General features: G+C 41.9%; 2 protein-coding genes across 3 annotated transcripts; both read left to right on the top strand.

Moving 5' to 3' along the window:
• Window positions 1-4249: 4249 nt before the first annotated feature.
• Window positions 4250-15128, top strand: pde5aa (phosphodiesterase 5A, cGMP-specific, a). Its single transcript, XM_071533776.1, has 20 exons — window positions 4250-4530; window positions 4897-5515; window positions 6594-6683; window positions 6951-7031; window positions 7795-7884; window positions 8023-8160; window positions 8271-8338; window positions 8854-9002; window positions 9218-9393; window positions 9509-9559; window positions 10042-10188; window positions 11466-11594; window positions 12665-12759; window positions 12942-13029; window positions 13739-13839; window positions 13966-14040; window positions 14170-14233; window positions 14377-14451; window positions 14678-14761; window positions 14979-15128. The coding sequence occupies exons 1-20, from the start codon at window positions 4250-4252 to the stop codon at window positions 15126-15128; spliced, it is 2751 nt and encodes a 916-aa protein (XP_071389877.1).
• Window positions 15129-16140: 1012 nt separating this feature from the next.
• hpf1 (histone PARylation factor 1) lies at window positions 16141-20280 on the top strand. 2 transcript variants are annotated; one of them, XM_071533785.1, is made up of 8 exons: window positions 16141-16227; window positions 16886-17069; window positions 17316-17502; window positions 17762-17860; window positions 18066-18219; window positions 18486-18573; window positions 19341-19513; window positions 19985-20280. In XM_071533785.1, exons 1-8 carry the CDS (start codon window positions 16189-16191, stop codon window positions 20117-20119), a joined length of 1059 nt encoding a protein of 352 aa, XP_071389886.1. In that variant the 5' UTR covers window positions 16141-16188; the 3' UTR covers window positions 20120-20280. The 2 variants fall into 2 exon arrangements, with proteins under 2 accessions (XP_071389886.1, XP_071389885.1); XM_071533784.1 differs by having other exon boundaries at window positions 16189-16221; window positions 16877-17069.
• The last annotated feature ends 1374 nt before the right edge of the window (window positions 20281-21654 follow it).

Genomic DNA, 21654 nt, shown 5'->3' with positions numbered 1-21654 from the left:
GCTTGCCAGGGCCAACGATTGTGTAAAGAGTGAAAGTACTAGAATTTATTTCAGACTATAAACAGTCTGCCAAATCTGCTGCTAACAAAATGCAAAAGATTGATATAAATGTATGGTATCATGGGTCATAGGAATAGCCTACCGAACACCAACAAAAACAGCCTCAAATATGGGCACATAACTTAAACTTAAGTTTTAGATTAAGTCTATCTGAAGTCTATCTGAAACTCTAAAGGTTAAGTTTACATATTATCTGGAAGCACTGGGATAGAAAAGACCATATAACCAACATGTAAACGGTAAACCACATGTAAATACGTTTCTGAAATACTAAATTATTATTAATTATAATTTAATTATTATTATAAAAATAAAAAAAATATTGGGATTTTAATTCTGCAAAAACATTAATTTTCTGAAAATATATCCTGAAGTTCCCTGGTTCAGTAGGCCTACACCTTGTACAGTGATTTCAGTCTAGCAGCTATAATGTATTACAACACTGCTCTAAAGGTTTCTGACTCTCTTCCAAAGCTTATGGAAAACCAAGGAAAGAAGGTGGTGCCTGTACAAGTCTGTCTTTACCCTCTAGAGTATCTGAATCCTGCAGGGGCTTTGCCTGCTGCCTGTTAAAGCAGTGATTACTTGCTCAACAGAGCTGAGAAAAGAAAAGACAGAACACACTGGGACACCTGAGGCAGACCATTGGCACCACATCAACTATGCACAATGGAGATATCATTATAAATATGTATGGATTTGTTTGTCTTGTAGTTGATAGTTGATCAATAAAATGATGTTGTCATTTGTCATATTTCTACATCATCTTCCATACCAGCATAGACAGGAATCTGCTGCTGAGGTTCCTCCACTGTCCTGAGACACAGCAGCCAGGACACACAGCTCAACCTGCAAGACTGTGAGGTGGAGGACAGTGGACTGGACCTGCCTGGGGTGAGAGAGGAAAGACAACAGATAACTTGGATTACAGTCATATTCATGGTTGATGCCTGTTTCTGCACTCTGTTTCCCCCTTCGGTAGCAGCAAAGCCCTCCTCCTGCAGCTGGTGTCCCTGGTCCCTGTGGGCAGTGAAAGGGACACAGTGAAGCGAGCAGAGTCCCTGTGTCGAGCTCTGGCTGGAGAGCTGGACCTCAGTGAGACCAGACTGGATCAGAGGGCCTGTGGAGCTTTGGCCCTGATACTGGAGCTTTCTGAAGGGCTGACAGAGCTGGACCTCAGTCACTGTCAACTCACTGACCAGCTGCTACAGACGCTGATCCCACACCTGCACAAAGCACAAGTCCTGGAGTGAGTCCGTTAGAATGGAGTTGTGTGTGTGACGGACTGAGTGAGAGAGAGAGAATGAGAGTGTGAAGGAGGGAGGGTTAAGGGAGAGAGAATAACTAGAACACTGTTTTGAGTCTTTTCATTAAGGCAAAGCTGACTAACTTTAATAATGACTTGCTGATTAAGTACGATAGACACAGAAGAGCTGGTTTATCAGTCACTAATGTCAGCTTGGCAATAAATGTTCCATTTGTCCATAAACTATATATATAGGAGGAAATATTTACTTTTGGGGTAGGCTGTACCCCAGAATCTACTCAAATAGCTATAGCCTCCTTCCCTTATGAAAAATAAGAAATTTGACTATATAGTGTGACTTGTTTTAATATTGTAATATTACAGGAATGTTATTGTGATACCATAGGAGATACTGTGAGAAATTAAAGTATGATTAAGTCACTTGCTTGGTGTGTTGCCCTCAGTCAAAATAGTAGGGGAGAATGGGGATGGTTGTAACACTTTTGGTTTCAGCATCTATAAGTCAGTTTTTTGTGCTAGATCTCTCAAACTTTAATACAAACTTTAATACAATACTGCCTTCTGTCTTTAATAATTGTTTTCTTGAGTCTGTATAGGAAAAAAAATTACAAAAAGGAAACAGGATATTGTTCCTATAGATGCCACAGGCCAGGTTTTCAAGCTGGTAGAGACTAACGAGTCACAAGTAAACAAAATCATCAGCTCCTTAAAAAGCTCCAAAAGTAGAGATGTTTTCCAATTTGACACTATGTTTGTTAAATCACACCAAAATATTTTAACTCAACCCATTGCGCATTTAATTAACTTGTCCTTTAAACACAGCTCCTTTCCTGATGACTGGAAATGTGCCATTGTTACGCCTATTTTTAAATCTGGAGACCACCTTGAAGCCAGTAACTATAGACCAATAAGTATACTACCAGTACTTGGCAGTATACTGCAGTTTGGCTTTAGAGCAAATCATTCCACTGAAACTGCTACCTTGCACTTAAAGCAAAATTAAATCAAGGCTCGATAAAGGAGGAGTAGTTGGTACTGTATTTTTAGATCTGCGTAAAGCTTTCGATACAGTCAATCATGATGTTTTAATATCGAAACTCTCTAAATTTAACTTCTCATCTAGAGCACTGGCATGGATGTTTTCATATTTATCTAATAGGATGCAATGTGTTAAGGTTTGTGACGCACTGTCCAGTAAAATGAAGTGCACAATGGGTGTTCCACAAGGGTCAGTGTTAGGTCCCCTATTATTTAGCCTTTATATTAATGATCTCCCTCAACAGTGTCATGATGTAGAGCTGCAAATGTATGCAGATGGCACTGTTGTTTACACACATGCAAAATCAGCTGAGTTAGCAGCTGCCAAGCTAACAATTGCGTTGGATAGGATCACACATTGGCTTGATCAATCATGTCTGAGTCTAAATGTAAACAAGACAACAGGTATGTTTTTCTCTAAAACCATGGTACAACCTCCTAACGCGGATATTCTCATCGAAGGTGAAAGGATTTACATAGTCGCTGATTTTAAATATCTTTTATAGTATCTTGTACTGATACTGGATCCAAATTTGAACTTGAAACATGTTAAAAAATATGGTTAAAACCATAAAGTACAACTTAGCAAATTTTAGACATATTAGAAACTGTCTCTCTCTGGATGCAGCCAAGATATTTATACATGCCATGATTCTTTCCCATATGTATTATTGCATTACATGTTGGGGGCAGGCTGGTGAAACAGCCATAAGACCTCTTGGGTCCTTATACAAACAAACTCTAAAAACTCTGGACAAAAAGCCAATGCATTTCCATCAGTGTAGGGTACTGGTGAAATACAATTACTGAGTTTTGAGAATTTTAGATTATTTTCAAATTTGTGCTTGGTTTATAAAATTTTAAATGGTTTGGCCCCTCCTCCACTACGTGACTTTGTGTATACTTGCTCAGTGGATTCTGTTAGATCCTCCAGAATATCCTCTATACGAGATTGTACCATACCATTTCGCCGCACTGCATTTGAGAAATCAGCTTTCTCTGTAAAAGCCACAAATCAGTGTAACACCCTGCCTGACGATGTGAGGAGCTGCAGCTCTATCAGCACTTTCAAAACCAACTTAAAAAGTCTGTTAAAAGCTGCTCAGCTCTGTTCTCACTGACTTTAATATTCTACCATATGGTCTTCATGACTTGCTTTTTTTTTTTTTTTGACAAGCATACAGTTGTGATGTTCTTTTTTGTATAACTTTGTATGTTGTTTTTACTCTGTACTGTTTGTTACTGCGCTGTTTCTTTGCTTTGACCTGCCAAGGGACTACAGATGCGAATTAGCTTGCAGCTATAATCTGGTACGGTGCATCAAATAGTGACATTTATGTGTGAACTGTACATTATCCCTTTTAAATAAATAAATAGATAACTAAAATAAAATAAACAAGTCTCTCCTATTTGTCTACCACAAAAATAGCCCTTTAGACATCTACTACACAATTATAGACTATGTGAGGTAATTCCAAATACAAAGAGGCTAAAATTATTTCAATTAACTCCTAATTGTGTTGTTGCTGTTGTTGTTGTTGTTGTTGTTGTAGATGACGGGCATTGTCTATATGGGGGCCACATGTTTTGGTTTCATAACTGGGCCAGCCTGGGCATTTTTATAGCCCACTGAGGTTTTAATCGGTTCCCGCCGAAGAATAAAACTCAGAGAGGTGTCAGACCGGCTAAATAAAGGCTTTGGGATTACCTTTACGCAATCCTTCCCACATGCTCTAATAGACATCTCTCTGCTTCTCTATCATATCAGTGTAGGCTGCCTCGCTCGTACCACCGCATGGCTGGTGTTGCTGTTTCTCAAAGATAACGCGGCGGGCGCACAAACTGAGTTCAATCGACCTATTTTCGCTTAATTTGAGCGAAGGGATGCCCGGCCTCCACTCCGAAGCGCTGGAGTCCATGGAATCGGGCAGAGCGACTCCCGGGGCATCTCCTTTGCCGGGGACAGAGGAGTCCATTCGGAGGGAAGCAGAGACAGACCCGCCGATGGTGACGGGCATCGGCTGGTTCTTCTCCCCGCTGTGGAGCCCCCGCTCCAGGACGCGCCGCTGGGGGTTTGGAGACCTCATGGAGAGCGGCCGGGTGGAGGCATGGATGGATGACCACTCCGACTTTACGCGCGCATACTTTTTACGCAGAGCTTCAGCGTAAGAGATTTTTCATCGCAATATCATTTTCCATCTCATTCAACTGTTGTCAAAAGGCTCGCTTTGGAATTGAAAATTGAAAGGAAATAAGCGCATAGATGAGCTTCCCCAAATTGAAACACTAGCGGAAGACCGTATGGTAAAATGAAAATGAAAGTTATGGTACTGTAAGGCGCTTTGGACGAAAGTGAGCACCAAATGGCATATGTTAATGTAGCTCTAGAAAGCTTTGGAGACGTCACTAAATGCTTTGTCATCCACTTTATTTACACTACAATGTTTTCCATGCTCCATGAGTCTGAGTCATGCCTTCCTAGCAACTCAATATATAATGTAATCTCTGTGCTGTCTTGACTGTGGCTTCAGGGTCAGTGGTCCACAAGTGGAGCTGCCCAGACTCTCCAAGAGCAGCTCGGACCACATGCTCAGGACGGCTCACTATCGCAGGGACCCCTCCTTCTCCACCTCCACTAAGGACAGACCTGAACCCCAGGCCTCCAGTGCCAGTGCCCCTGAGTCGATGGACCGCCTAAGTCCAGATACGCCGGGCAGTCGCTCCCCCTGCTCTCCCCGACCCTCCATTTCTCCTTGTCCTCCCCTTTCGCCTATTTGCCTTAGCACCCCCCATTCTCCCCAGCTCCCATGCTCCTCCTCAAAGAAGAAGATGACTGCAGCCTGCGGGCAAGGTGACGGCTGCCCGTGGATGACAGGGCTCCTGAGAGGAGGCCTCAGCTGGATGGGTTCTGTGGCAGAGCTCTGCCAGGGGGCCCTCCTGCACGCTGGGGAGCTGGTGGCACCTGAAAGCTGCTCCCTCTCTCTGGTAAAGAAAGATCGGGGTGGAGGGAGCGCCTTGGAGGAGGTGGCTGCCCTGACAATGTCGGGGTGCGTGAAGCGGGACAACCAGGCACATCTGGAGCCAGTGAAGGGTATCATGGGATATGTATTGGCTACTGGGTCTCCAGTGAACATAAGAGAAGCGTGTCAGGTAAAGCTCTGCTAACACACAAGACTCTAACCCTCTTGTCATTACGTTCTAGGGCACAGGTGGATATTTGAACTGAGGAATGAGTTATGCATGCTAAATGAGTCTCCTGCCTCCGTCTGTTTTTCCTGAAGTTATTTCATTAGGTGATGTTGTCATGGTTAGGCTGTCATGTAGTGCGTGTGTGTGTGGGGTAGGGGGGCGGTTAGGGAATCCCTGATGACGTACTCTATGCCTTTAATCCTTTTAGAGACTTCTGCCACTGATTAACCTCTGATTATTGGTACAGTGTGTGTCTCTCTCTCTCTCACCCACACACACACACACACATACAGAGAGGGAAAGACAAAGACATCGTGGCACACTAAACAGCTTAGAAGTGCCACCCGCTCCACCCGCTCCACCCGCTCCTTTTCCTCGCCACCTGTGTGATTAGGAATCAGTAACCTAACCTCCTGGCAGAGTTGGATGCTGGGTAATCCCCAGTCAGCGTGGGTGTGGATGGGCAGCTCCTAATAGCCTGTGAGCCAGTGAGGTTACAGAGAAACGTGGGTATTCCTGGCCTGCTTTACCTGACACAGATGATCAGTCAGATGATCATTAGCTGTGCATAAGGGTGTCAGCTGTTCTCCCTGGGGTCCCACTAAAACACAATATACATCTGAAACATATGCACAAAGTTTAAAACCAGGATACAATACAATAAAAAATTACCACTTTGTCATGGGCCACAGCATGAAAGACAAGTAGAAATATGAATAAGGTAAGTCACATTTGTACAGCAAATAATGATTCTTACATATCAAAAGGCTAAGGACAAGCTCAAACAAACAAAAGTGTGAGTGAAATACATATGCATGGACACAACAGTATAAAGTAAGTAGAATTAAAATCGAGCATTTGACCTTAACTCATAATCAGATGTCTTCTAACCAGTTTTTTTAAACTACACACAAAAAATACAAAAAAATACACTGAAATTACACACAAGTGTGACCGCTGTTAAAGTACTACAGAAACAAACTGTCTCTTTAAATTGCTTATAAATAAATGTCACGTTCTCTGTAATCTGCCTCTTCAGGATCCCAGATTCGATGTTGATGATGATCAATCACCAGGTCCTAAAGTAAGGAGTGCTTTGAGTGTGCCCATCCAGAACCACAGGGAAGAGGTAACATCACCTGATCATTTATCACGTAACATGATATTGTATCATAGCTCATTTGGGCTTCTGCTACTCCTCTGCCACACAGCTTGTTACGTTGTCCTCACATATTGACTGCTACATTTCAAGATGTGGTGTTTTCTGCACATGCATCTCACTTAATCAAATGTATAAATGTAATCATGTGCCACTTTTAATGAGAACAATGTCCATATAGCAGAGATTCTAACATAGAGCATACAACAATATAACATGTCTCTTTTTTGTGGACAGGTGGTCGGTGTCGTGGTAATGATCAACAAGACAAGTGGCAGTGATGGAACGGACTCTCTGTTTACTGACCTGGATGAGAAGGTGAGGGAGGGCGAAGCCATGATGTTTGATACCTAATTAGACTGAACTCTAAGTAACAAATTGCAACTACTGCAGTTACTGTACTAGAGTGGATTTTATGACTCCTGCAACTTTTTGGAGTATATGCAAAAGTCTGCACTGTAGTTCACCTTAAGTAACATTTAAGAACTTTTTTTTGAGTATGTTTTATTGTATTGGTGACAGTAACAGTACTTATTGAGTAAAAATGTTTAATTATATTTCAGATCTTTTATTTATTATTGATTTCTAATTTGTGAATCCTACTATACAATGAGAAAAACTCTGTCCGTCTGTCTGTCTGTCTGCATCCATTTTGCTCCTCAATGGGTTGGCCAATCAATCTGAAACTGCACATGGGCATTGAGTATTGGCATAGGCAGGGACTGACGAAGCAGATTTTTCCATTTTCCCAAATTTACGCTGTTTATGCACATTTTTGGCAAGTCTGCACAGAGTTGTGGTGCGCACATCCCCGGGTATGGACTAGTTAATTTCTAATCTGAGAACTGAGCTGTCTGAAGGCAATGGAAATGAGGAGTACATTTCTATGGAAATCTGAAAAGGAATATCTTTCCTTTCCTTTCTCTCTCTCTCTCTCTCTCTCTCTCTCTCTCTCTCTCTCTCTCTCTCTCTCTCTCTCTCTCTCTCTCTTTCTTTGTCTCTATCTATCCATCCATCTATCGATCCATCTGTTTGTCTGTCTGTCTCTTATGAATTTGTGTTCTTGTATCTGATTGGCCAGGTGCTGTCCAATCATATGGGCGTGTTGGGGATGGTCCTGGATAATGTCCAGCTGTATGAGAGCTCAAGGCAGGAGGCCAAACGCAGTCAGGTAACACTGCTGGACATTATCATGAAAATCACTGCCCCTTTTTTAATATCATGCTGTGTAGTGTGGTCACATCATATTATCTGCTGAATGTATTTCTTTTTTTCTATGTGTGTGCGTGTGTGTGTGTGTGTGTGTCAGGTCTTGATAGAGATGGCACAGGTGTTGTCGGGGGAGCACCACTCCTTCGAAGTTCTACTGAGTAAGATGGCTGCGACCATCATGCCCTTCACACATGCTCAGTACTGCACCATCTTCATCACTAAGGAGGAAACCACAGTAGTGGAGGGCCAGGTGTACCATCCTGTTGGATTTCTTTTCTTTTTTTAAAAAGCTATGTATCCAATCCTACCTAACGTATGGTATTTCTGATGCTGGTTTTAATTCAGGACTCCTTCTCCTGGGTGATCCACATGGAGTGTGAGGAGCTCGGACCAACCTGCCAAATCTACAGAAGGTTCTGCCTGCTAGATGGATAAAGTCCATGAATGATTATTCCCTGGTCTATAGATATGTCAGCTCACTGTCAAAGGCAGTGTTGATGGACTGTAGCTTTACACCAGCCAAATTGTATTTCTTTTTGGTCACACACAATGTTGATACTCAACTTCCTATCAAGTGACTTTATTGTGTATCTACAACTACAGAGTTTCACTCATACTGGTGTAAAAGGTAGGTGTGAATAGATATTCAATGTCTGGGCTAGGGTTAATCTTAGGGTTGGGGTTAATGTTAGAAATAGGGTCAGGTTAGGTTTGGGGTTCGGTTTAAAAATGGGGTTAGGCTAAGGTCAGTGTTAGGGTTCCATAGTTTGTAGAGATGCACCAAATAGGCAAATGAACATCTACTATTTGTCATAGTATATACAGTAGATAGTTGGGTATCAACATTGGACAACCCAAATAAAGTGTCACCTTCTTCTTCTTAACACCAGAAGTAAATGGTTCTATATCATTTGTATATGTTTTTCAGGGAGCACGACACCAGCGCTGTAGACCCAGCATATGCCCTTCGAACACTGGTCACCATGGAAACACTTAATATGTCAGACGGCTCTCAGGAACCAATAAGGAGTCTGATCTGCTGCCCGGTCAGAAATGAGAGGTCTGAAAGAGTCATTGGTAAGTCACTTGGATGGCGATGGCCATTTTGCTTTTGTACGGTGGCTATAGGTACATAATTAACACACACTAGTCTCAATGACAAAGCGCTGTATACTCATGGTTCCACATCACAAACTCTAGGTATTACTGTAAAGTGCCATGACACACAGACTAAAGATCAGACACCTCACACTGGTCTGCTGTCTTCTATCCCTCTCTTTCTTGTCGTTCAGCTGTGTGCCAGTTGATGAACAAACAGAGCAGAGACTCTGATGAGATGGAGGCCTTCAACAGATATGATGAGCGCCTCCTGGAGGACCTGGCGGTGTTCTGCGGCCTGGCGCTGCAGTATGCTCAGACTGTCCAGATCACTGAGGAGCGGAGGGCCAGTATACAGGTCACGCAGGAGGTGGGGAGGCTGCCTCACGCCATTAGTATCACTCGCTTTAGCTGAGTAATAATGAATTAAGTGAACATACTCTGCTTTTTATTAAATATATATATTTATGTTGTGTGTGCTGCAGGTTCTTGCCTACCACATCACTGCAGCAGAAGAGGAAATCCAGGCATTGCAGGTGATCACTAACTTTCCTCCGGGGGAAATGATTTTGCCCCTCTCTGACCTGCTTCTCTCAGTCCATCATGTTTCTTCTCCACCCCTCCTCTCCGTACCTCGCATCTCTGCCCATCCCTCTTCCCTTCAGTTCTTGTAAAAACCCACCTCTTTTCCATTACCCTTCTTCCTTCACCCTCCCTGCTTTTTTTTGGCATCCCTGGGCGGGGGAGTGGAATCACCCTGGGTTTTATTTCTGCAGATCAGATTAACTGGCTTTAATGCTAACGGTGCACTGTTACCCTCTCTGCTCAAAGCTCTTGATTAGCTGCTATCACTGCCTGCAGGTGGCAAAGGTGCCGGTGACCTCTGCCCATGTTAAAGCTAAATCTCTTCCCTGCACTTCTGCTGCCATGGAGTGGGAGAGAGGTAGAGAAAGAAAGTGTTGTCCTACCACGTTAGAGAGTGTGTGTTTCAGTGGCGTTTTATTTTTCTGTTTTTCAGGAGGCTGCCATTCCCACTGCGGAGTCACTGTACATTCTAGACTTCCACTTCTCTGACTTTAGCCTCCCAGAGGAGCTCACCACACAGGCCACTATCCGCATGTTCCTGGACCTCAATCTGGTGCAGGATTTCAACATTGACTACAAGGTAGCAGATCTGGTAATAAGTATGGCAGCGCTATGGTAAACTACATTAAACCACCTAAATGTGGACAAGAGATTAGTGCCAGCAGAGACGGTATTTGAATTTCATAAATCTTATTATTATATTAACTATTTGTAGTAGTTCCAGTATGCTATCCAAGATTATTGGGTTGAATGTTTGCTCATTTGCTTTTCCTGTGTCCCTGGAGGTGTGTCTCAGAGAGCTCAGTCCGAAAGGAAAAGAACTAATTTGAATTGAGAAACATAACATGCATAACATATAAATCTTTTGGATTTTTAAAATTTAGCAGTTCAATATGAGCATGACAGATTCTAATTTGTCAATATTATCAAAATGTTTGCACTCTTGACTCAAGGCTTACCAAGGAGTGGGCCAGGTGCGAGAGGCCAGCATAACAGTCCAATGTAATCAGAAAAAGCCCGCACACTGACAAAAGCTATTGAGGCTCATTAGATGCAAAAATAGATGTTTTATTTACATAGTGAAAAAAAGTGACTAAGTGAGAAAAAAGGTGAGCGTTTCAGTCCTCAGACCATCATCAGCACTACTTCCATGTTTTTCATGTTGGCTCTAAATAGGCAACCAGCCTATTGGCAGTAGCCAATAGGAATGAGGCTGATGGGTGAAATCAATCAGTCAATCAGCCCATTAAGCCATATTGTGGCCAAGAGGCCTACAAGGAAATACACGCAACCCATACAAAAATATATATACAGATAATCAGATTAAGAATAGATCAAACATTGTTATACTATCTACTAAGAAGAAATACGTTGGCTTATAGAAGAATGTCAGATACAATTCACATACAGGACTTACTCTTACTCTACTTACACTTACTCCATGAATACATATTACAATAGGCAGCTATACAAGTATACAAAATATTCTAATTCTAATTTGTGCAATTAAAATACAATCTCTGCTGTCACAGATCTCTTTCCATATCTAACCTTCAATACAATGACAATACCAAATGGTGAAGTATGTTCAGTTCAGTTAGTAGATGTGACAGATGAAAGGATATAGTAGATATACTAAAATTAAGTTTTATAATGTAGCATTATAAATACAAAATGCATGCAGGTATAAAAGGTGCTCACATGTTATGAATCACAGACATCTTGACTTATAATCATCCTCAGATCAATGTTAAGTGATTGATCCCTATTTAATTGATCCCTATCCTGTGCCCCACCCTGTGTCTCTCCACCCTGCCTGTCTCCATGTCTCCAACACTGCTCACTCTCCTCCTCTAGAGTCTCTGCCAGTGGGTGCTCAGCGTCAGACGAGGTTACAGGAACAACGTCCCGTATCACAACTGGAAACATGGGCTGAGCACTGCTCAAAGCATGTATGCTATGCTCATGGCCACAGACCAGCTCCAGGTCAGTGTGTGTGTGTGTGTGTGTGTGTGTGTGTGTGTGTGTGTGTGTGTGTGTGTGAGGGGGAATAACATCCTTCCTAAAATGTTAAAGAGGCATCTCACTCGAATTCTAGTTCCACAACAAATCCAAAGACAACATTCAAGATTTGAAAGCCGGAAAATTGGACATCATAACTTTCCTCAGAACTATTTCAGCCTTTGCATATACTAAACTTTGTGTGTTGACTTTCATTTACATTTACAAAACTACAATCATGATGTAATTGTTTTCAGATTACCTGGGAGAGGATGGAGAAGTTGCAGAAAGACATTAATCTTGCATTTGATATTGATCATCTTTAATTTAAATGTTGAACTTCGGCTGCTCTGAAGTTTGATTGCATTCCCCTTAAAAGTAACAATAATGGGTGTGTGTGTAGAAAGGGTTTCTCTGAAGGAAGTGAAGAGTCATTCAGAGCCTGCAGGGTTATTCTGGTGCAGAACACTCTTAATTATTTGGAATAGGATTAATTTCAGACCTTCACAAGACCTCTTAACTGCTTTCCACACGGATCACACACCATCCAAGTAATTCTCTCCATTTATGTAACCTCTGCCTCTCACTTTCTGGAGCCTACATTCACTGCCCATAGTCTTCCAAGGAAGTCATATAATCACCAGGTTCCTTCATTACATCCTAATGGGGTTTTAGGGTGTAGGGCTTATTCAGATTTATTAGAGCACAGTATGAATACCGGTGTCACTGGGTTGATTCCAGTTCCTTGGGTTTCAAAGAAAAAATGAATTAACCTCCTTTCCACCGTTACATATGAAAACATAGCAGGTGCACTACTTTCTCCTCTCTAATTTTACCATGGAGGTCAATGACGAAATTGGACAGAAAATAATCTACTGTAAAGTGTGCGCTCTGTCCTTGACTCTGAACAAATTCAATGTGAAAACTGCAACAGTGCAGAAAATGAAATCGGTTGAATACTTTTTCATGCCGTTGTATGTAGAGAGAGGGAAATAGCTTTCCTCCTCTCTCTCTCTCTCTCTCTCTCTCTCTCTCTCTCTCTCTCTCCATCCCAGAATATTTTTTCACGTCTGGAGATCTTAGCGTTGATGATAGCCACTCTGAATCATGATCTTGACCACAGAGGATTCAATAACTCCTACATAGAAAGGTAAACAATCTTATTTACAATTTACAATTCATAAGCTGTAATATTTCAAATTGTAGTCATTTTATATTCCTCAGTCACTGCCCCATGGTGTTCACCTCAAATTAGTATTATTTCTCTGTCTCTCTCTCTCTCTCTCTCTCTCTCTCTCTCTCTATCTCTCTCTATCTATCTCTCTCTCTCAGGAGTCATCAGCCTTTGGCTCAGCTGTATGGCCACTCTTCTCTTGAGAACCACCACTACAACCTGTGCCTCTTCATCCTCAACAACTCAGTGAGACCTCATCCATTCATCCTTTCATTCATTCTAGCCCTTCCATCCATCATTTTTCCCATCAACCTATAAATCATCTGTGTATGCCCTCAAGCATCAGTATGTGTTTAATTCCTACTACCTACTAGACCATCTGTTAACCAATTCATCCTCCGATTTTTTTCATCCAGTCAGTTGCACTCCACCTCTGCTAAGATTTATATCATTCCTCCGTTGCTCCACAAGTCGCACCATTTCTCTGTGTCTGTGTCTGTGTCTGTGTCTCTCACGATTCTTTCTCTCTCTCTCACTCTCTCTCTCTCTCTCTTTCTCTCTCTCTCTCACTCTCTCTCTCTCACTCACTCTCTTTCTCGCTCTCTCTCTCTCAATTCAATTCAATTCAATTCAATTCAAAGGGGCTTTATTGGCATGGGAAACATAAGTTTATATTGCCAAAGCAAGTGTGAAATAAAAACAAAAATGTATGTACAATAAGTAAAGATCTACTAGAATAAAGAAATGTGTAACCAGAGCTGTGTAACATTGCAACATTGCAATCAAATATATAAATAAGAATGGGTAAAATTAACTTAAAAATACAAACAGAAAAATTGTGATTTTGCTGTAAAAATTTTTTATATATAAATATCTCTCTCTCTCTCTCTCTCTCTCTCTCTCTCTCTCTCACTCTCTCTTTCCTCTCTCTCTCTGTCTCTCTCTCTCCCCCCAGGGGAGTCAGATTCTCAGCGGTCTCTCTAAGGAGGACTACAAAGCTCTGCTGCCCATGATCAAAAGAGCCATCCTTGCCACTGACTTGACTGTCCATGTGGAGTATGTTATACACAGTATGACATAATGATCACTTGATGCCCCAATAGGTGTATATCAGGAACTGAGTGAGTGAGTGAATCCTAAACTCTGATCTCCTTGTTTTTGTGTCTGTATTTTGTTTTTTAGGAGGAGAAGCGAGTTCTTTTCTCTCGCTAAAAAAGGCGTGAGCTGGAAGAGTGAGAAACAAAGAGAACTGCTGAGGTGAGCGTGTGTGTGTGTGTGTGTGTGTGATTGCGTCGGACCAGGGGCACTCCCTTATAATGTATTTTCCAGAGAAGTTTATCACAGTGACATTTGCAGACAGTGTTTGAGCACTGATTCTCCCCACAGGTCGATGTTGATGACAGCCAGTGACCTCTGTGCCATCACGAAGCCTTGGCCTGAGCAAAAAAGGGTAGGCCTCCTCGCACGCAGGTGCTCATTTCAACACACACTTCACACGCAGACCTACTCACTCTCTCATCGAATCGCTCAATCGTGAAAATGTGAATAAATACCTTTACACCACAGTCTTAACCTCACTCTCCCTCCGAAAAGATTGCCAGCCTGGTTGCCATGGAGTTCTTTGCACAAGGGGACAAAGAGAAAGAAGAGTTCAATATCAAACCCATTGTAAGTTCTGCTGGCAGGGTTTTATGTCATTATTACTCACCATGCTTTGGATTCATAGGATCAGTATATGAAAATAGTCATATATCATACTGGGCAGAATCACAAGTGCATTTCCAATTGCTTTAAACAAATTCAACAATGTTTTGCTCATGTCTGGACATGTGTGAGGGGAGGAAAGTTGAAACGGTGCAGCTGTGACAGCCAGTTTACTGTCTCTTCTCACCAGGATGTTATGAACAGAGAGAACAGCACTCGACTGCCACTCATGCAAGTTGAGTATATTGATGGGATCTGCCATCCGCTCTACAAGGTGTGTTTTTGTTGTTGTTGCTGCTGCTACTGCTGGTGCATGTGTGTGGATGTATGTATGTGGTGTGGCATGTGTGTGCATCTCTATGTATGTTTGTGGGGACAAGAGGAAGACCGCAATAAGGCCCTTATTGTTGGTCTTCCTCTCTCTCTAATTTCCATCCTTCACTTCCAACACTCCAATCCTCTCCCTTTCTCTTTCTCTCTCTCTCTGTCAGGCTCTATCGGGACTGTTTGACACCTGCTCCCCTCTGCTGAACGGTTGTGAGAAGAACAGAGAGCACTGGCTGCATCTTGCTGAGGAAGGAGAGGAAGAAAATGGGGACGAAAACGAGGAAGAGAATGAGGAAAAAATAGTGAAACTGTGACAGTACATTTAAAAGAATGAGGAACAGGGAGGAGGAGAGGAAGGGAGCATAAGTGGACGGGGGGATATCTTTGCTGTGTGGCTTTGGAGGCAAAAGGCAGGATTGGCAGAGAGTAACGCTGTGAAGGAGAGAAAGCTTTTTCCTGAAACTTAAACCTACAGTTCCTTCATATATGTAGGAACACTGAAAGGTGTTTGTACTGATGTGTCTCTTTTTCGTAGATGGAGACAAAATTAAGGCAATTGAAGCACTTTGACTGACGACTATTTCAAATCTGGCCATCCTATCGTTTTGACTGCAATAAAAACATGCCTGTGTATCAACTCCATATTTAATGTCAGACACAAGCAGCCTATCAACTCTTAGGACCAGTGTTGTTCACAAAGCCTTATATAAGTTAATCTTTTTTTTTTTATCTGAAAGCTGCTTAAAATGGCACATGCCTTCTAAAGTTTTTAGTACATTGTTTTTAGTGTTTTTGTTTGAATTAATTTTAAAGTTTCTAACCGATATTGCAGTTTCAGATGAACATGGTGGAAATAAAGGTTACAAAAAACTCTTTGCATCGTTTTGTCTGTGGAGCAACTATAAAAAGAGGAAATCTATAAAGAAAATGAATTGACGTTCTGGTACTTTATCACCCAGAGTTTTAATCACCCAGAATTATTGTAGTCCTGCCTTGCACCATACATCATTACAAGTCAAAGGACTGATGTAATTTAAAAAAAAAAAAAAAAAAAGAAGGAAAACAAAAAACAACCAACAAAACCTAAATTAAGCAAATTTTCTAAATTTTGAAAAATATTATAACACAAATAAAATCTGTCTGAGGCTGTGTTACTTTACATTAGTGTATGAGTACATAAATTAGGATTATTAAGATTTACATCAGTTTCAAAGAAGATGTGTAAACTCAATCACAAAATTCCCATGTTGGTGTCGAGGGGCTGCAGTTAGCACGCCAGACCTTTAGGGGGCAGTGGTGCGCTTTAATAGGGCGCAGTTTCTGCTGCTTCTGAAGCGCAGAAGAAGACGCCGACAGACGGACAAGAGGAAGAATATGACAGGGCGCGCGAAAAGAAAACCCAAATCTATTCAGGTAACTTTACACTACTTTGCCGACCTATGCCGGCCTGAAAAAATGTACATTTTACGTGTGGTTTTACCAAGCAAGGGAGTTTGCTGCGTACGGTTTTATTGGTGGAAAACAACTTCTGTGTAGCGCTACCGGTAGAAGTGTTTCGCATGCTGCCTGGACAACGTAACGGTAGACAGCCGACAACATGGCAGCAGCACTGCTGGCTAGTGCCGCAGAGCCGCTTGGTCAGTAACGTGGGTTTACAACGCATAGCAATCAGTTTGTACATTTTCACATTTTGATGTTATTACACACTGCATAACAACGACGGAGCTGAGGCGTGGCTTGCCGGTTCACCGAAAACAGTCTCTTCTAGCTGCCGTTAAGTCTGGTGCAGGGAAACGGACGAGTGCCTTGATTTGACGCATACTCTGATGCCATGAGACGGCGTGAACTGGGATTATGATTGCTTGTTAACAAAGGTTACTTGTCAGAATAGTGTTTAGAAAGGTTTTTGTTCCCGCAGATGGCAGGGGGCGTTGTTCTGCACGGTCCTTTTCACAGCTGCCTGCCCGGTACAAAATGTGAAATGTAGAACACCAGCCTCAGCCGGGCGTAGGGGCGAGCAGCTAAACTGGTACATGTACAGTGACCCAGTTGTTTCTCTTACTTTCCTCAGGGGTCTGGGTCAGGCAATGGGGCGCTGAAGAAAGCCCGTCCTGATGAATCCACAGCAGTGCCGTTGTCAGAGGTGGGTTCAGACCAACGGGATGAGATGGTGCAACTGTACAAGCTTCAAATGCCAGAGGATCTGTACCACTTCTGGGACTTCTGCAAGGGGCTTTGTCCTGACAACCCCCGGGGTATGCTCTGTACACATCCTATTCATCTAGTTACAGTGGCACTCATAATACAGACTGTGCACTTGACATCTAATCCCTCTCTCTGTTTGTTGACATCAGAAAACCACTCTTAGCCCACTCTCTTTAGTTCTTAATTAGCCAATGGATGGATGCACCAACACTCTTTACTGCTCCTTGTGAAAAATATGTGCATCTCATTGATCTCAGTATCATTATAATATTGTTTTGATGCGTCCTAATCTCTAGGTGCGCTGGTAGACACACTGGGTTTGCGGCTGGTTGGTCCTTTCGACATTCTGGCAGAAGCTCACAAAAACTCCCAGAATCCTCAGCCTAACTTCCACCTTCATTGGAGGTATTTTTATGACCCTCCGGAGTTTCAGACCATCCTTCAGGGGAGTGGGGACAGCCAGCACCACATGGGCTATTACAGGTATAGTACACACACCGTTTAGCAATCTCACAGTTCTGTTAAGGTGTTTGAATTGTGTTGAATCAATTGGAAATACACTCTCTGGACCGGCCAGATTGAGAGAACATAGCATAGAGACTGACTGTACGCAGTTAAAATAATGGTAACTGTAAAGGCAAAGATTCAAGATGCATGTATACGTCCATTCTATATATGACTACATGATTGTGGGTAGGTCATGTCTTTTGAATTTGATTGTTCCTGATTCTTATCTTATCAGAGACACTCCAGACACCCTTCCTTCATTTGTTGGGGAAAATGATGCCAAGAAGGGCTGCAGTATAACACAGATGGGGGACAACGTGTTTGCAGCTGTCCAGTGAGTACTGACCACCACGTAGACTTGGGCTGATCTACTAGGGGTGCACCGATCAATCGGCCACCAATAAATCGGATAGCATGATATAGCTGGGTAGGCCTGCAATGAGGGATGATTGATTAAGGCATTCTTATTTTTCTCTGTCTCTCCTTCCACTTATGTCATCCTCTCCTATTGTTGATCCCTTTGTCCACTCCTCCAAAAGCCTGTACCTGTTGAAGAAGAGGAAAGAGAGGGGCAGCCAGAAGGCAGGGGGGGAAGCCTTGGGAAACTTGGAGGCAAAGCTGAGAGCCAGGGCGGAGACTCTGGGCTTCTCTCTTGAGCAGAAGACCAAAGGCATGAAGCAGAGGGACAAGAAGGTATCTGACACAAAGGAGCAAAACGTTTACTTGTCTATATGGTTTTAGGGCCTCAGTCGTCAAAAGATGTGCTAATGTCAACCTAATATGTTGCCTTGTGCCCACCACTGTCATTTTATTGCATTTGAGAGGACCATTTCCACTCACTACTCTTATGCAGCTTTATGTTGATTGAAGTCATGTGCACAAAACACTGATTTTATAGAAATGGGCCATGGGCCAAAATGCTCACACTGGGTAACTGGAAACCTCTTGTCCCATCACAGGTGGTCACCAAGACGTTCCACGGTGCCGGCATCGTTGTGCCTGTAGACAAGAACGATGTGGGGTACAGAGAACTACCAGAAACAGATGGTGAGCTCACGCACATAGTAAACTCTGGTGTTTATTATTATGGTGGTTTTGCCACTTTTCTCCTCATATATCATCTCCCTACTGATTGTTCAATTTTGATGTAGGCTCAGTATTTCATTTTGAAATGGAATGTATTTTAACCCCTAGTGTAAAACACAAAATTGAATGTGTTGTGAAGACAAGTTTCACAACATGTCAAAGCAGACAAATGTTGAGGATAGTGTTACAACTTGACAGTTAATTATTGATGTGCCTGTTTAACATATTCTTGTTGTATTCAATACTGTTGCTACAATTAAGAGCCCAGAGCCCAAAGCGATGTCTTAAAATTACTTACTTAGTCTGACAGCAGCCAATATAATAGTATGAAACAGAGAAAAGCAAGCAAATCTTAGTATTTGTGAAGTTGTAACCAGCAAATGTGTGCTATTTTAATTTGATGAATGACAAATGATTAATCGATTATCAAAATTACAATCGATGATGATTGATTGATTGATAAAAGGACTAATTGTTTCGGCACTCATTTATTCTAACCAAACCACTATTGGCTGCTGCAGGAAATGTTGAACATATCACTTCCTGTGTGTGTGAGGGTTTTTCCCAGGAAAGACTTAAGATGTTGCAGATTATTATTGTAATACTCCACATATATGATATGCGGAGTATTACCTAACCATTTCTGTATACCTTTAAGATTATAAAGTCCATTTAATGTCAGCCAGGTAACGTATGAAATATTTGTCTCTTTCCCGCCCGTTGTCTAGCTGGTCTCAAGAAGATCTGTAAGGCTATCGCTGAAGCGCGGAATGATGAAGAGCGGGTCAAAGCCTTCGGACCGCTCCAGGAGATGATCACTTTTGTTCAGTTTGCCAACGATGAGTGTGACTACGGCATGGGTTATGAGCTAGGAATAGACCTCTTCTGCTACGGCTCCCACGTGAGTCTCATAAAGTGGTGCACATTTGCACACACACACACACACACACTCTTAGAGGTTCGATTGCGTTATGGCCACTGTCTTCCTTGCTTCATTACTCAAACACGCACAATAAGTAATCTTACATGAAGGTTTGTTTGATGTCCCATTCACAAATGCAAGTTTCAATGGATGAATCTCACATCTCAAATTGTTCTCAGCATCCTCCATTTTGCATAAGTCTCTTGTTTAGAGGCATTGTAGGTGCTCTTTGGTTTGTGGTTATTTCATAGAATAAAGAAAGGAAAGATAAGACAATCATCGCAAAACATTGCCTAACAACTTTACTTCAAGTGTCTAGTTCAAATGAATACATAATAAAATGATTAAAGGCGTTCATCTTTGGGCCATACAACAGCATTCAACAGAAACTGATAAGATTGTAGTTGGACGTAATCCATTATTCATCTTCGGTTTCCTCTCTCCCACCAGTACTTCTACAAGGTGATCAGGCAGCTTCTGCCCATGGCCTACAGCTTGCTGAAAAGGAATTTGTTTGGGGAGATCCTGGAGGCCCACCTCTCCAGCCGCTCCCGTGACAACCTGGACCAACTCTCTCCCCAGTAAAAGATTCAGAAGTAAATTTCAGTTCTAGTTCTTATAAGCTTTTCCCACCATGAGTTCTTGTCTTGTGTCATCTTATGTCGTTTGTCATTGTTAATGTGTCCTGGTGGTTTCGGTGCTGCTGTCATTGATTGGTACCAATTGAATTATATCTTGTTTGTGAAAGGTAGATATCTAATAAAGTATAATTTTTATATTTTTAACATGTCTCATTCATTTGTATCTGAGATTATATCTATGCTATATTCTTCATCTAATGGGTTTTACAGCTGTAGACTATACTGCATTGCCTTTCTGACGCATCAGTTACATTTGCAGACGTATGACACTGATAAACAAGGCAGAATTACAAAATGCTACGCACAGAGTGGAGGTTGGTGGCTCAGTCAGGGATCTCTGTAAAATGTTTTACACTAAAAAATGTATGGATATTAGGTCTACTATAGGTATTCTAGACTAAACCTATATGGACTGGCCTAACTGAACTTATGTAATATACGATAAATGGATAGTCAATCTGTTCACTACAGGAAACGTATGTTTATTCACTTGCATTTTGTTGTTGCAGGTAATATTTAAAAAAAAACCCAAACAAACAGGGTTCTGAGGACAGTGTTTTTGTTTTGAGTGTATGTTTTATCATCCAGTGGAGACAGAGGGCAGTGTTGGATATCCATGACAAGTCTGGTTATGCCTCAGACGCTAGTTCAGGGAAGGATGAGTCACCACAACCCACCATTTGACATGGGGTCATTGATAAAAACTGAATGCTGACAGAAGAAAGGCTGTCACCTGCATTCTATTATAGCATTAAAACTACAGGATCAAATCTGGGCTGACTTGGGTTAAGGTATGGTGCCCATGTAATGTTTCAGGTCCAGCTGTCACTGTCATTGCTATGAATAAAAGTTCATGTTAAAGCTCAAACGTATTATCATTTGAGGATGACGATCTCCCTTTTGTTTTCAGTGGATCAGATTTAAGTTGTAGGCTACGTTTTTTGACAACACAGACTACAGAGTAGGCTATTGGTTTTGTTTCTTTATCTTTCTGAGAGTGGAGTGTGATCTCAAATATTGATTGACTATCCTAAACCAGAGGTAGCCTATGGTACATGCAAAATCTTTGACCATTACCATTACATGTGAAATGATTATGGCTGACGGGGCCAGCCAATATGGAGTAGCCTATATCCACCTCTTTCTCCAGTCATGTAACTGCCTAATTACTGGTGACGTGTGTTTAGGTCACAGTATAGGGGAGACCAGGTACAGTTGTAACAAGAGACGGTTGTAACACTTTGAATTCCTCCAATCAGAAACAAGCCGGAGTGATGACACTCACTCTGCATATGCCCAGTTACATGTTGCCTTCCTGCTCTTTTTTTTTTTTTTTTTAAAGCCTCCTGGAGAAAAATTATAATAAAAAGTTGTTTATTTGAGGTATGAAAATGACAAATTGTTAGCTCTGTTTTTACCAATAGTTTGTTATGTAAGTGAAATGAAAAAGATGCACTTGCTTGTTCTTCCACTGGCCTC

The sequence above is a fragment of the Centroberyx affinis genome, unplaced genomic scaffold, assembly GCF_046629955.1.
Source record: "Centroberyx affinis isolate AG114_WGS23_722 - 3 ecotype Tasmania unplaced genomic scaffold, CSIRO-AGI_Caff_v1 ptg002428l_1, whole genome shotgun sequence".
NCBI lineage: Eukaryota > Metazoa > Chordata > Actinopteri > Beryciformes > Berycidae > Centroberyx > Centroberyx affinis.
The sequence above is the reverse complement of the archived record's forward strand: the minus strand, read 5'-3'. Positions and strand labels throughout refer to the sequence as shown.

Bases quoted from the DNA above. Each gene is read 5' to 3' on its own strand.
- pde5aa (XM_071533776.1), top strand. From the start codon at position 4,250: ATGCCCGGCCTCCACTCCGAAGCGCTGGAGTCCATGGAATCGGGCAGA. The intron at 10,189-11,465 runs GTAGCAGATCTG...CTCCTCCTCTAG, and splicing joins ATTTCAACATTGACTACAAG to AGTCTCTGCCAGTGGGTGCT. The intron at 12,760-12,941 runs GTAAACAATCTT...TCTCTCTCTCAG, and splicing joins AATAACTCCTACATAGAAAG to GAGTCATCAGCCTTTGGCTC.
- hpf1 (XM_071533784.1), top strand. From the start codon at position 16,189: ATGACAGGGCGCGCGAAAAGAAAACCCAAATCT. The intron at 16,222-16,876 runs ATTCAGGTAACT...TGTTTCTCTTAC, and splicing joins CGAAAAGAAAACCCAAATCT to TTTCCTCAGGGGTCTGGGTC. The intron at 17,070-17,315 runs GTATGCTCTGTA...CCTAATCTCTAG, and splicing joins TTGTCCTGACAACCCCCGGG to GTGCGCTGGTAGACACACTG.